This window comes from Tamandua tetradactyla, chromosome 16, assembly GCF_023851605.1.
Source record: "Tamandua tetradactyla isolate mTamTet1 chromosome 16, mTamTet1.pri, whole genome shotgun sequence".
In the NCBI taxonomy this organism is placed as follows: domain Eukaryota; kingdom Metazoa; phylum Chordata; class Mammalia; order Pilosa; family Myrmecophagidae; genus Tamandua; species Tamandua tetradactyla.
The window spans coordinates 12,153,305-12,168,567 of record NC_135342.1 but is presented as its reverse complement, the minus strand read 5'-3'; the positions used below and the strand labels follow the sequence as shown (position 1 = coordinate 12,168,567).

Here is a 15,263-nt window from a genome sequence, read left to right as displayed (position 1 = left end):
GTGGGTGTCAGGTCTTCCAGGGCCTCAAGTGCCAGCCTGGGGAACTGGGACTCTGTCCTAAGGGCCCTTGGGAACCACAGGGGCCCTGTGAGAGGGGTGGAGGCAGCTCTGGTAGCTCAGAGCACTTGGCAGGGGGCCAGAGAAGATCCCCCTACTCAGCCCAACATCTGTGCGTAAGGCAGGGTGACAGAGGTGTCGAGAGTCTTCCCAAGGGAGGTGCCATGTGCTTCCAGCTTTGGAGGACTGTCAAGCTCTGATTAGGGATGGTGGAACAGCATCCCAGGCAGAGGAAACAGCATGTGCGAAGTCCTGGAGGTGGGAAACAGCCTCATGAGTGTGAAAACCTCCCCATGGGTTAATATAGCTGGATCAAAATGTGTGATTCGATGAGTGATGGGAGGTGGGGCCTAGACCTGGGGGAGCCACGGGGCACTGTGAACAGGGAAAGGGGAGGGTCAGAAAGCTTGCAGAAGGTTCTAGAGAGGGACAGAAAGCAGGGCAAGGTTGCCCAGCATGCCGCCTTCCCTGACTGGTGTTTCTTCTCTGGACAGAGCGGGAAGCTGAGCCGGGAGCTGGACTTTGTCAGCCACCATGTCCGCACCAAACTGGATGAGCTCAAGCGCCAGGAGGTGTCGCGGCTGCGGATGCTGCTTAAGGCCAAGATGGATGCCGAGCAGGAGCCCAGTGAGCAGGGCTAGGGCCGGGCAGTCTCCCCACCTGTGCCCCTGGGTGGTTTGGTGGGAGGCAGGCGGGGCCTCACCTTCCCTGCTGGTGAAGTGTGCCTGGCAGGGAAGAGGTGGGCAGGTTCAGATGCCAAGATCCTCTTCCATACTTGCATTTCTGGATGGGTTTGTCAGGTGCCTGGCCCATGCCATTATAATCATTGCAGCTTTCTAGTAAGTTCTCTGACTGCTGGGAAGTTCTCAGCCTATTATTAAATACAAGAAGATGCCCTGTTGCTTGAGATTCACTTTCAGGTTCCTCTTGAACCTCATGACACACTATGAGACTCCCACGTTACAGGTGGGGACACTGAGGCCTGGTGGGGGGTGGAAGGTAAGCAGCAGAGCTGGTGTCTTTACAAGGCTGCCAGACTCCTTCCAGACATGTGTGGACTCCTGCTGCATGCCAGGTTCTGGGCTGGGTGCTGGAGCTACCATGGTGAGCTGACAGGTGTGGCCGCGCCCTCTGCCTGCCATGAGCACACATGCGTTCCCCTGTTCTTGTGCCTCTGTTGTAGGGATCATGGCTTCAGGGTCTGTTTTGATCTCTGGGAAGTTAGGTGTCCCCTCGCCACGAATCAGAATGATATCTCCTATTCCTTGGTTGCTTATTCCCTATCAAGCACTATTCTACAGACTTTATCTTTTAGCAACTTAAAACCTATCCAAAATCTGACTGCCGCTCTCTGCTTTCGTTGCTGCCTTCCGGGTCCAGTCTCTAGGGCCTCCTGCCTGCAACCCCTGAGGTCGCCTCCTCCCAGGGCTCCTCTGCCTCCGCCCCATCCCTGTGTGTCCATTTCCCACCCAGCAGACGGAGGGATCCTGCTCACACCATATTAGTTTCCTGTTGCCTCTATAACCAAGAATTCCAAAGTCAGTAGCTTAAAACAATGCATATTTATTCTCCTATAGTCCTGAGGTCACAAGTCTGAAATGGGTCTTGCTGGGCTAAGGTGGCAGTGTCGACAGGTCCACACTCCCTCCAGAGGCTCTAGGGACAAGTCCATTTCCTGGCCTCTTCCAGCTTCTGGGGCACCTCCTTTCCTTGGCTGTGACTTTCTCCTCCGTCTTTGAAACCGTCGACATAGCAGTCTGCTTTAGTCGTCCTGTGACCTTCCTTGCTGCGGTCAGGTCCCACTGCCTTTCTCTTATAATATAGGGCCCTTCTTTGCATTGGGCCCACCTGGATACTCCAGGCTCACCTCCCCATCTCAGGGTCTCTCACTTAGTCACATCTGCTGAGTCCCTTTTGCCATGCCAGGGAACAGATCCACAGGTTTTGCAGATGAGGACGTGGATCTTTGGGAGTTGTTATTCTGTCTCCCACAGCACCCACGTCAGGTCCGGGCCCTCCTCTGCTCAGAACCCACCATGGCTCCCCAGGGCCCTTGGGATCCAGTTCGTGCTCGTTGCTGCTGGGAGGCCCTGCTGCCCCGCCACACCCCTTCTCATAGCATGTTCCCTCTTGCCTCTTGTGTCAGCCTCGTTTGTAACTGCTGGCGAGTATCCCATCCTCCCCACCTTGGGACCTTTGCCAGGGCATTCCCTCTGCAGCAGATGACATTTTCTTGGGGCTCTCTCTACATGGCTGACACCTTCTTAGTCTCAGCCTCAACTCAGATGTCATCTGCCCTAACTGTCCTGTGGGAAGGATCCCTTGTTTGTTTGTGTCATGGTTGCATGTCCATCTGTCTGTCATCTCTTATCTGTGATTCATGCTGTATGTACAGGTCAGGCATGAGCCCAGGGCTGGGCCCATGTCTGTTGCCTGAGTGAATGAATGAATGAACAAATGAATTATGAGAGTCACATCCTCGGGGTCTCTTCCACAAGCTCCCTGTCCCTCCTGTGGGTTTACTCAGGGCCTTGCTGCCTCCTTCTGTAGCTTGGGTCACCTGGATTCCAACTGTCTGTGTGTGTGTGTGTGTGCCTTTCACCCCCACTAAACCTGAAGCTTTGGAAGGGCTGGGCTGGTGGCTGGGTTTCGCACATGGTAACACACTCTCCTTCATGCCTGGAGACGCCACCCCTTCCGACTGCCTGGCAACTCCCCTCTGATGGGGAGAGGTTGGGAGTCTGGGTGTCGAGGGTTCTGGAGCTCAACGCTGGCTTAATCCCTGCTTTGCCTGCTCCCAGCTGGTCCTCTACATAAGTCATTTCCCCTTTCTGGGCTTCAGTTTTCACATCTCTAAAGTGGGGCTACTCATAGAACCCACATCATAGGATTTCTGTGAAAAGTAAGAGTTAACACGTTGAACGTGCTGAGAGCAGGGCCTGACAGATTGTAAGTGCTCAATGCGCAGTAGTTATCATTATAGTTTTTGTTATTTTAAGTATCAGACCAAGTCATGGTGTCATTCCTTCTAGGAAGTCTTCCCTGATTACCTTGGTGCAGTCAGACCCTTTTCTGGGCCTCCCCAGTAACCTCTGTGATCACTGTTCAAACACATCTGCCCCAGGAGAGGGATCGAGAGAGAACGCATGCTCCACGAGGTGTTTGCTTTTCGTCCCTCATCCAGATGTGCAGGTGGACCACCTGAGTCTCCTGAAGCAGTTCGAACACCTGGACCCTCAGAATCAGCACACGTTTGAGGCCCGGGACCTGGAGCTGCTGATCCAGACGGTAACGTGAGGGCAGGGTCCAGCAGGAGAGAGAGACCGAGGGGTAGAGACCTGGATGTGAGCCGCCGCAGCCTGCCTTGTTACCGGACACCAGAGGCTGGCAGGGGGCAGCTGTTCTCTAAGAAACCCTCCTCAGATTCTCTGCAGGAAAGCGGGAGGTGGGGGAATGCTGGGCTTAGGCTCGGCTCAGACCTGCTTTCAAGGCCCCCCTTGGCCTTGGCCTTCCTGTGCGATTTGGAGTGGGGGCTGTTGGCCTGTGTCCTGGTGGTCAGCTGGATGACGGACACCCACGTCCTGACCCCAGCACCTGTGGACGTGTTCCCTTATGTAGCATAAAGGGACTTTGCAGCTGTGATTGAGGAACTTGAAGTGGGGGTTGTCTGGAGGGGCCAAGGACAGTCACAGGGTCCTTACAAAAAGGAGGCAATGGTGGGTGGCACAGTGGCAGAGTTCTCGCCCACCATGCTGGAGACCTGGGTTAGGTTCCCGGCGCCTGCCCATGCAAAAAAAAAAAAAAAATTAAGAAGAAAAAAAAGGAAGGCAGAGGGAGATCTGATGGCAGAGGCAGGCAACCATGTGACAACTGCAGCCAGCTGCCAGCTTGGAAGATGGAGGAAGGGGCCACAAACCCAGGAATGCAAGGAGTGCTGCTTGAGAAGCTGGCAAAGGCCAGGGAATGGACTCTCCCCTAGAGCCTGTGCAGGGAGGTCACGCCTTGGTTTCCGTCCCAGTGAAGCTGATTCCAGACTTCTGGCCTCCAGAGCTGAGGGCTGATGAATTTGCGTTGTTTTAAGGCACCGAGTTTGCAGATCATTTGTTGCAGCTGCCCCAGGGACCGAATTGAATTGTCATCTGAGAAGTGGGACACAGCCCCCATCTCCTGGGAAAGGGCAGGTGTATGTGTGTAAATGGGAGAGGACACCCCAGCTCTGTCCCCACCCCTTGCTCGTGGTCCTTCCAGAGCTCTCCAGCATGCCTAAACAGATCCCACCTCATTCCGGACGCACTGTGTGGCCTGGGGACCCTCTTCTGATCCCACAGGAACTTTTCTCGCTCACCCCCTGGCTTGGCCTCCACTGTTCTCTTTCCTGGACCCTGGCCTCTTTGTCATTGTTGCTTTCATCCACATTTTACTAGCATTTGCAGTGAGAGAAAGGATGTGATGCTGGCAGCTGGCTTGTCAGAGCAGGGCAGACGGGACGCACAAGACTTTTAGAACTCCCAGAAATTGTGGCCGGACACATTGATGTCAGGAGGAGAAGGGCTCATTTCCAGAGTTTGTTCATTTGCCTTGAAAGCCGTTACTCCTTGGCCAAAGAGCAGGCGGCTATTGTTTTTTTCCCCTCCAGTTCCATAAAAGCTGTAGCTTTATAGTAAGTCTTGCAGCCAGGTGGCATCCGTCCCGCAACTTTGTCCCTCGGGGTTCTTAGGTGTTCAGGGTTTTTGCCTCTCCTGGTAGCTGCTGAACTGCCCTGTCCCTTTGTTTGTAGTCTGGTTTCCATCCTAGCATCCGCAGCGCCCCATGCCACCTCCGTCACAGCCGGTGCCTCGAGCCCGGGTCTGGGAGCCCTGCGAGGGCCGTGAGAGGTTTGCCTCTTCCCTGCAGGAGGCACAGCCTCTGCAGCAAGGCTTCTCATTCTCGGCACCGGTGACCGGACCATCCTCCGAGTGGGGTGGGGGCCGCCCTGGGCATTGTCGGATACCTGGCAGCATCCCCAGTGCCACCACTGGTGCAAGGAGAAACCCCTCCCTCATTTGTGACGACCAAAAGTATCTCGGACATTGTCACGTACCCCTGGGAGGGGGGCAAAATCCCCCCTGGGTGAAGTCACAGCTCTCCAGTTGGTTTCCCGCTCAGTAGTTTTACAGCTTCCTGTGGCCACAGTAACAAACGACCACACACCTAGTGGCTTAAAACAGCACAGATGTACTCTCGCACAGTTCTAGAGGTCAGGAGTCCAACGAGAGTCTCACCAGGCTAAAATCAACATGTCAGCAGGGCAGGTTCCTTCCGGAGGCTGTAGGAGCAAATCCGTCCCCTGCCTCTCCCAGTGCTAGAGGCCACCTGCCTTCCCAGGCTCACAGTCCTTCCCTCTATCTCTAAAGCCAACACCGCTGCCTCCCTCTGACCCTCCTTCCATAGCCAAGTCTCCCTCTGAGGGTCCTTCCTCTTCTAGTAAAGGACCCTGCTGAGTACATTGGGCCCATCAGGACAGTCTCCCTAGTTTGGGGTCAGCGAATAGTGGCCTTAATTCCATCTGCATCTGTCATTCCCCATTGCTGTGGAACATAACAGACTCAGAGGTTCTCAGGACTAGGGTGTGACGTCTTTGAGGGGATATTATTCCACTTCCCGTTGCAGCCACAGGAATAATCTTGTCGAGTCCTCTTAGATCACAGCTCTCCTTGGCTCCAAACCCCTCCATGGTTCCCATCTCACCTGGAGAAAATCCAGAGTCTGCCCCGTGGCCCACAAAATCCTGAGCTGTTTCCATCCCTCTCTGTGCTCAAGGGAGAGGCCTCGAAGGTGTGACTCTCATACTCCCTCACTTGTTTGCTGCAGCCCCCCTGGCCTCCTCCACATTCCTCCAACACTCTAGGCCTGCTCCTGCCCCAGGGCCTTTGCACCAGCCTTTTCGTGTGCCTAGAGGTTGCTGGCCCTGGACAGCGCAGGACTTACACTCTCCCCTCCTCCAGGTCTTTGCTCACACACCCCCGGCTCAGTGAGGCTTTCCCCACCACCCATTTAACAATTTTAACACCTCCCCCCAGCCTCCAATCCCATTTCCCCTTTTCTGCTTTATCTTCTCAGTACTTTTCACCTACTATCATATATTTTATTGTTTTTATTCTTTCTCCCTCCTTCGTCACGTCCACCAGAACATCAGCCCTAGGAGGGCAGAGATTTCAGTCTATTTTGTTCTTTCTTCTGTCCCCAGTGTTTAGAGCAGGGCCTGGCATATAATAGGTGCTCAGTAAATATTAAATGAATAAAAGAATGAATGTCATGGAGACCCCGTGACCCCCCCTACGAGGCTGTTTATTATCCACTGGTACTGTCCCCATTTTACAGTTGTAGAAACTGAGGTGCAGGTGGGAACCCAGCTCTTGCCCCAACACCTGAGTGCCCACCTCGGACCTTGCCACTAGTAACCATGCCTGCTTGCAGAGCATCTGTTCTGGGCTAAACTGAGGCATAGCGTATTATCAGCAGCATCTCCCAACAGGCCCATGTGAGCTGGTGTTGTTATCTTCGTCTTACAGGGGCAGAAACGGGCCCAGGGAGGCTGAGTGACTCCTGAAATCACACAGCAAGTAGGAACAGAGCTGGGATTTGAACCCGGGCAGAATAATTAGAGAGCTCATGTTCCTGAACACCCAGCTGGGCTGCTTCCCCACAGTAAATTCACCTCGGGCACTGTCCCTTGTTTACTTTCTTCTCCAAGATCTCGAGGCTGTGAAGGACTTGGAAGAGGTGGATTAAGATTTCTTGTTGCTCGTAGGACAGAAACCCTAGAATGAGCTGAGACTCAGCACCAAGGGATTGAGAAAACCTTCTTGACCAAAAAGGGGAAGAGAGAAATGAGACAAAGTGTCAGTGGCTGGGGGATTCCAAACAGTTGAGAGGTTATCCTGGAGGTTATTCTTAAGTATTAAGTAGCTATCACCTTGGTATCCAAGATGTAATGGAGAGGCTTTAGGGAACTGCCTGAAAATGTAGAGCTGTGTTCCAGTAGCCATGTTTCTTGAAGATGATTGTATAATGTTATAGCTTTCACAGTGTGACTGTGTGATTGTGAAAACCTTGTGTCTGATGCTCCTTTTATCTACCTTGTCAACATACAAGTAGAACATAAGAAATAAAAATAAGTAATAGGGGGAACAAATGTTAAAATACATTTAGTTTGAAATGCTAGTGATCAATGAGAGGGAGGGGTAAGGGGTACAGTACATATGAAATTTTTTCTGTTTTCTTTTTATTTCTTTTTCTGAATAGATGCAAATGTTCTAAGACATGATCCTGTTGATGAATATGCAACTATGTGATGATGTTGTGAATTACTGATTATATATGTAGAATGGAATGATCAAAAGTTAAAAAAAAAGATTTCTTGTTGCTGTTATGTAATGGTTATAATCTGTCTTAAACAAAGGAAGAGAGGAGGATGTGTGATGGGGTGGGGATGGGTTATGGAGATCCAGGAAGTGAGGCCAGGACAGGTGAGAGGGAGGAGCTGCCCTGGCAGCCCTTTGGGGGTTGGACTGGGCTGAGGACATGATAAGAGTGACATCCTAGGCTGCACGGGTGGTTCAGTGGTACAATGCTCGCCTTCCATGCGGGAGCCCCGGGTTCGATTCCTGGACCATGCATCACCACCACCCACCCACCCCCCAAAAAATAAAGTGACCTCCTGCCGTCCTGCAGGCCACCCGGGACCTTGCCCAATATGACGCAGCCCACCATGAAGAATTCAAACGCTACGAGATGCTCAAGGAACACGAAAGACGCCGTTACCTGGAGTCGCTGGGGGAAGAGCAGCGGAAGGAGGCAGAGAGGAAGCTGGAAGAGCAGCAGCGCCGGCACCGAGAGCACCCCAAAGTCAACGTGCCCGTAAGGACCCCGTGGGTGCCCACCCCCCGACATAGCCAACTCTCCCAGCACTGGAAGGCCAGAAAGTGGCTGAAGAATGACAACTCCCCCTGTCCCAGTGGCCGCTGGGGTTGTCGTTTTTTGGTGTTCTTGAAGGCATCACATTTGGGGATTGGGGGCATAAAACATTCTCTAGCTGCATTCCCTGGGGGGCCCAGACTTACTGCTTATGAGCCCCCACCCCAGCCTCCCCATCTTTCTCCTCCACAGGGCAGCCAAGCCCAGTTGAAGGAGGTGTGGGAGGAACTGGACGGACTGGACCCCAACAGATTTAACCCCAAGACCTTCTTCATATTACATGGTAAGGTGGGGAGGGAGTTCTGAGACCCAGGCTGAACCCTGAGCCTCTGACCTTTCTGGGGCATGGCTGCTATGGGAGCGTCTCCCCGTCCCGTCAGGCTTGGCCGGGTCTGGGAAGCCTGAGCCCATCTCCCCGGGTTGACCAGAAGGCCCTGCCCCTCCCAGAAGATCCAGGACGAGGGTCTTCATTGGAAGGGCTGGGCTCTTTGCCAGAGTGGGTCAGACCTCTGGGTGCTGAGAACTAGCTCCAGTCCCTAACTGAGCGAACCAGGCTTAGTTAGGCTGCGGGCCCCCTCCCACAACAGTCTGGAAGCCCTGGTCCCTTTTGGGAGCCCTTTTGCCAAGGAGGGTGCTGCTCCCTAGTAACCAGGCCTACAGAGGCCTGGGAATTCCTTCTCTGTGGTGTATCAGAGGCCCAGTGCCCTTCAGTCTCTCTCTTCCTACCTGGGAACCCAGGCCTGGGGTTGAGGCCCCCTCGGTATGCCCAGGACGCTAAGCCTCACAGGACACTGTAGCCTGTCAGCTGAGGTTGCCAGGGCCTGCCTCATTCATTCAGCAAATATTTACTAAGCTGCCTCTAAGGGCCACGCTGTGTTCAATACCCTGTGGAATCAGCCGTGACCAAGACAAGAGTCCCCACCCTCACACAGCCAGTGGTGGCGCAAACAGGGCACTATTTCAGTGAAACTAAGGAACTATTGATCGTGGGGTACAAACTAGTACAGTTGGTATCGTTATTCCCAGGTGCTGTATTTGTGTATTCACCTGCTCACTAATGTTTACTTGTAGCCCCAGTATCAATGCTTGCAGCAGTTTTGCGATCATTTGCAGAGATACACAGAGAGGCAAAAACTGAAATTCACCCAATGCATACATTCCCAGCTGAGGCCAGTCAAAGCGACACCCGGCCTTCTTATTTCAGCTTTCATACTGTAAACAAGTGTCCTTTTGGCAATTTATTTAGCACCACTGTTTTTGTGTTTTTGTGCTGTTTGTGGGTGATTTTGCTGTTTAAAATGGCCCCCAGGTGTAGTGCCAAAGTGCTGTCCAGTGTTACTAAGCAGGAGAAAGCTGTGACATGCCTTATGGGGAAAGCTTCATTCAGGCATGCATTATGATGCTGTTGGTTGTGCGTTCAATATTAATAAATCAGCAATATATATTAAATAAGCTAAGTTATCTTTAAACAGAAACACATAGAGCAAGGTTATACATTGATTTGTTGACAAAGCGTGGCCAGGAACCTAGCCCTGTATTTCTCCTAGAAGCAGTGGGTCTGTATTTGCTAATTCAGCGTTTTGGGCAACTTTTAGAATATAATTACCACGAATAGGAAGAATAGATTATATTACATAAGCCGTCAAATATAAACTGATGCACCATCGATGGATGATAAAACGCATCCTGATTTCATGAATGATAAAATACAGGGGGGAATGGTGCACCTTAGAATTGACGATAGGGGTTCTATAATAGAGTCTCAAGTAGCAATATGCGCTGTGGAAGAAAATACAGCAGCAGTAAGTTGCTGGAGTGGTAGTTTGAGGTGCCGTGGTCAGTAAAGGTTTTACTAGACCAGTCCTGTCTTATGGAACATTCTGTGCTGATGGAAATGCTCCATATCTGTGCCTTCTGATATGTCAGCTCCCAGCTGACCCTGGAAATATGGCTTGTGCGATGCAACTGAGGAACTGACTTTTTAATTGTTATTAATTTAAATTTCAACAGCCCCAGGTAGCTAGGTGGCAACAAAATTGGACAGCATAGCTCTGCAGAAATGATAACATTTGACCAGAGACTTCAGTGCAGTCCAGGGTTGAGCCTTGCAGATATTTGGGTGGAACGGGTTCCAGGTGGAGGGAAGAGCAGGTGTGCAGAGAAGATCGTTTCCCGTGCAGGTGGAGCAGGGGGCATGAAGGGAAGAGGGAAAGGACTCGTGGTTGAGGTGGTAGCCGCAGCCAGACCATGTAGGGTCCTGGAGGCCAGGGTGAGGGGTTTGGATTTGATTCTGTCTATGATGGGACGTGTTGCTTCCTAAGAAACGGAGCTTGAAGGATATTAAGGAATGATGAGAAAGAGAGAGACTGGAAGAAAGAAAGAGACAGACAGACGGGATCAGGGGGTCTGAAGCTTAAACTTTAGCAAACAACAGACAACTTTATTCTGCACCAGCTCCTGCTTATATACTACAGGGTTTCCTAAGGAAACAAAGTACTTAACTTTCTTCATACCTAACGGAACCATTCAGGGGTAAAGGAACATTCTGTTCCTCCCAGACTGTTCCAAACAAAGCAAGTAAAAATCTCAGTTTCTTGCCCACCCAGGGACGCCAGCTGCTCCCAGTAAATTCTGCAGGTCTTGTTTTAACCCTTTGGGTCCTACAGGGACGGCCCAGATCGGAGCAGGGGTCAGGCACCGTCTGCCTTACGTGTTGGCAAAATTCCTTGGGCCCTGTGCTGAGAGGACAGGCTATAGGGGGCAAGGGCAGAGCCAAAGCCAGGAGCCTGGCGAGGAGGCATGAGATGCTGGTGGCTGTCCCTGGTGGTACCGTGGGGAGGTGGCCAAGCGGTCGGATCCCAGCTACACCTGGAAGTCAGGTCGTAGGGCTGGTAGGCAGACTGGACCAGCGTGGTGAGGGAACAAGAGGGAAAAGCTTGACTCCATGGTGTTGGTCCCATGCTGAGCACCTAGAAAGACAGAGCTGCCGTCCGTCTGTCCATCGAGGTGGGAAGAAGGTTGGGAGCTCGGTTGGGTCGTTGTTAAATGAGAGATGTCTGCCCACTATTCTCATGGAGATGGAGACCAGGCAGTGGGAGGGGCATTCAGGTGGGAAGGCAGCTTTCAGAGACCATCATCTGGGGACATACATACTGGCCAGTAGAACTCGCTGGGTGATGGAAAATGGCCCATGTTCAGTATGGCAGCCACCACCCCCAGGAGGATATGGGGTTCTTGACGTATGGCGAGTGGGCCTGAGGGACTGACATTCTAATCTCAGATATTTAATTTCAATCCGTTTACATTGAAGTAGCCCCGTGTGGCCTGTGGCTCTCATAATGGAAAGTTCAGGTCCAGAGGTAGAGAAGACGCCAAGCTCGAGCCCTGGGGCATGCCAAGGAGACAGAGGGGCAGGAAGAGAGGAGGGGAGAATGTTCTGGAAGCCCGGGCAGAAGGTCAAGGGGGCTGAAAATTAACCATTAGATATCCTAATGTATGGAAATTTAAGTATATATTCACTACAGCTTTTCTTTCCAAATATGTTTTTTACTGTCTTATTCGTGCACAAGGATTTTTTAATTATTTCACCAAATTTCTAAGAAAATTGTTTTTTGGGCATTTTTGTTGGAATTACATTGGATTTATATATTTCTTCAGGAGAGCTGACACCCTAATCTTCTTTTCGCCCAGGGGTATTTATTTTAGCCTTATTAGTAAGGTTCAGCATCGCCTCCTAAATTTTCCCTATTCTACAGAACTTAATCTCTAAAGATAACTGTCATTTAGAGGGAACTTGGAAAAAGTGATTTGTGATTTTATTTGGCAGAATAAACAGCTAGAAATAACCAAAAATGTATTGAAAAAGGAACAAAATTAGAGAGAGAGAACTTTAAGATATAGACATTAAAAGATGAGGCTAGAATAATTGTAAGATTATCATGTACTACCACTGGAACAACATTTGAAAAAACAGATGCAGATTTATTTTTTTTTGCATGGGTGGACACTGGGAATCGAACCCAGGTCTCTGGCACAGCAGGCAAGAACTCTGCCACTGCGCCACCATCGCCCACCCAAAAACAAACAGATACAATTAAAAAAAATACTTAACCATGGGATCTGCCGGATCGCAGTTCCAGCCCCCTGGGCAGGGGCAGTCTCTGGTCTGAGTGGGCAGAGCAGAGGGGAAGAGGAGGCAGAGACAGCAGGAGGGGCCACGGGCCCCCGGATTGTCAGGGAGGGACTCCCCCGATGACCGGGCCAACACAGACCTGGTTCTCTGGGAGGCAGAGGCCCCTGCCACCCCCGGGCCCGGGGCAGGGTGCTCAGGGCGAGGGCGCTGCAGGACAGCCCGAGGATGGGGCCCAGCACAGCCAGCCCTGCATCCGCACCCTTCACAGGGTCTGGTTGCTGGGGAATCGACTGTCCTAGCAGTGGGCCTGGTGGGGCGGCCATTCCATCGCCGGGGTTCCGTGGTCACCTGTTCTCTGGTGACAGACCCCGCATCCGTCTCCCACATACCTGAATGACCCTGGCTCCAGGCCCCCAAGGTTCCCTGTGGTCTGCCCCACAGATATCAACAGCGATGGCGTCCTGGATGAGCAGGAGCTGGAGGCCCTCTTCACCAAGGAGGTGAGTGTCTTGGAAGCTGAGGGTGCAGGGGGTGCCCAGATCAGCCACGTGTCCCCTTAGGGATCCTGGCACCCCTGCCCCACTGAAGATGCCCCTTGGGTGTGAGTTCATGGAAAACTACAACTCCCATCAGCCCCTGGGGCAAAAAGAGGCTGCCCAGCGTGGCAGGGTGCCCCAAGGGCTGCTGGGAGTTGTAGTCTGATTCCCCATGCTGGGCGGGCGCTTGGCCTGGGCCTCTCAGCTACACCCCGCCTCTCCCCTGACCCTGTAGCTGGAGAAGGTATATGACCCGAAGAACGAGGAAGATGACATGCGGGAGATGGAAGAGGAGCGGCTGCGCATGCGGGAGCATGTGATGAAGAATGTGAGAGGAGGGAGCACCTGGGGCATTGGGCGCCCCACCCACCCTCCTCGCTTACCCTTACCTGGCTCCTCAGGTGGACACCAACCAGGACCGCCTCGTGACCCTGGAGGAGTTCCTTGCATCCACCCAGAGGAAGGAGTTTGGGGACAATGGAGAAGGCTGGGAGGTGAGGACGTAGGGACCCTCTGGGTCCTGGGTCTCCATCCCCATCTCTCAGTCTCTGTCTGTTCCCCCCCCATCCTAGTCCTCGGTTCCTCTCTCTCTGGGTCTCTGTCTGCACCCCCAGCCATGGTCCTCCATCCCTCTCTCTCTCGGTCTGTGTCCCCCTCCCCATGCCCACTGCCCAAGCCTCGCAGCCTTCTCTAAATCTCCATCAGGAGAGCTTTTTCCTTCATGTGGGGGGACCAAAGCTGAAGTTACCCCCCCTTATCTGTCACCGCCTCGGTGCTCCCCCGCCCCTCCAGACGGTGGAGATGCACCCTGCCTACACAGAGGAAGAACTGAAGCGATTCGAGGAGGAGCTGGCCGCCCGGGAGGCCGAGCTGAATGCCAGGGCGCAGCACCTCAGCCAGGAGACTGAGGCCCTGGAGCGGTCCCAGGGCCGCCTGGAGGCCCAGAAGAGAGAGCTGCAGCAGGTGAATGCGTGGGGAAGCTGGGCCTGCCCTCTGCGTGCCTGGGGGCCCTTGCCTCTGCCAGCCAGTGCGCCCAGATGTTGGGTGGGCCTGCAGGATGCCATGTTAATTACTTGTGGATCCCTGCTCGGCAGCAGCCATCTTGAGTAAGGGCAGAGGCTTCCCCATCCCTGATATCTGTGCGTCTGCCATGTTGGATAAGGGCAGTGGGGGTATCGGTGAGGGGTAAAGGCCCTTCCCAGGAGGAAACAGAAAGGTAGATTCAGGGAAGGCTTTCCCTGCCCCAAGGCGCCTCCCAAGGAGAAGGAGAAGGGGCTGCTTAAATCCCCTTAAGAGGGCAGAGAGAGCAAGGAGGCCTGTAGAGCTTTAGCCGGTTGCCCTGGAGTCTCATTGTGGGGCCTGAGGCCTGAGCATCTTCCTATGCCAGTGTCAGGCCCCCTGATTGTGCTGTCCCCTCTTCTGCCCTCGCAGGCCGTTCTGCACATGGAGCAGAGGAAGCAGCAGCAGCAGCAGCAGCAGGCGGCCCAGGCTCCCAGCCCTGAGGGGCAGCTCAAGTTCCACCCCGACACAGGTGCTGGGCCCAGGAGGAGGGGTTGGGCCAGGACTTCTGGTCTCGGGAGGCGGGGCTGGGGGTCAGGACTCCTGAGTCTGAGTGAGGCACAGGCCCAAGTTCTAGGTCCTTGGGGGTGGGGCAGACCAGGTTATCTAGTATCACCGTTTCCTCTGTCTGTATCCAGAAGATGCGCCTGTCCCAGCTCCAGTGGATGACCAAAAGGATGTGGACACTTCAGAAAAGAAAGTTCCGGAACAGCTCCCCGAGCTGCCCCAGTTGGATTCCCAGCACCTCTGATCCTTGGGGGGTCCCAGCCGCCCAGGTTCCTACCAAGCCAATGAGCAGGGGTTGAGGTCTCACAGTTAACCTCCTCCTGGGGCCTGAGGCACAGCGTTCTGGGGAGCGGGCGAGGGAGCCCTTCACTGTCCGAGCCCCGGATCTGCCTGACCCACCTTTCGCAGCCCAGGCCTCTGTGTCTGTGGGTCTTTCTTTCTGCCCCCTCCCCCGGGAGTCAACCTTCTCTGTCGTCATATGCACACTCACTGGATGAGCCCGGCTTAGGGAAGCCCCCTCCCCTGGGGGTCTGCTGCAGGCCTGCCTTCCTGGATAGGATGGCCCTGGCTGGCCCCCGGCAGGCTCTTCAGCCTCCTGTACCTCCTCAGCTGCTGGGATCCTGCCTGCTGCTCCAGGCCAGGCTTCTGTGGGTTCACGGGGGTTTGGGGTGATCTCTCGAGACCTTTCCCCATGTTTTGTGGGACCCCAAAGACAGGGTCTTCCCTAAGGTGAGGGCCCTCAGCAGAGCTGACAGGGAGCCAGGCTCTCCCTGAGCCCCTGCCCAGGGTTCCCACCTCTGCATTGCCACCACCCTCTCCCCCCAGGCCTCCTGGCCTCCAGCCCTCCCTCCCCTACCCCACCTCAGAAGGATATCTACATCCAGAGCTGACCCTGCCCCCTGTGGCTCCCCACAGCCCCCAGGACCAGCCCCTCAGCTCTGTTGGAGGCCCCGCCCACCTCTGGCCTCATCCCGTACTGCTCTGTCAAAATATATTTTCTGGACTCCAAGAACCAA

The 15,263-nt window shown here is 53.7% G+C and overlaps 1 protein-coding gene across 8 annotated transcripts in view; it reads left to right on the top strand.

Annotated features, from left to right (window-relative positions):
* The window catches only part of NUCB1 (nucleobindin 1), a 21,928-nt gene extending 6,665 nt beyond the window's left edge, over positions 1-15,263 (top strand). For all 8 annotated transcript variants that reach the window (XM_077131222.1, XM_077131220.1, XM_077131224.1 and 5 more), the window contains 10 exons: positions 552-684; positions 3,242-3,345; positions 7,771-7,956; positions 8,206-8,296; positions 12,587-12,645; positions 12,917-13,009; positions 13,083-13,175; positions 13,474-13,644; positions 14,113-14,212; positions 14,379-15,263. In XM_077131222.1, the coding sequence (XP_076987337.1) occupies positions 552-684; positions 3,242-3,345; positions 7,771-7,956; positions 8,206-8,296; positions 12,587-12,645; positions 12,917-13,009; positions 13,083-13,175; positions 13,474-13,644; positions 14,113-14,212; positions 14,379-14,491 (1,143 nt within the window). In that variant the 3' untranslated portion in view covers positions 14,492-15,263. The remainder of the gene's footprint in view (positions 1-551; positions 685-3,241; positions 3,346-7,770; positions 7,957-8,205; positions 8,297-12,586; positions 12,646-12,916; positions 13,010-13,082; positions 13,176-13,473; positions 13,645-14,112; positions 14,213-14,378) is intronic.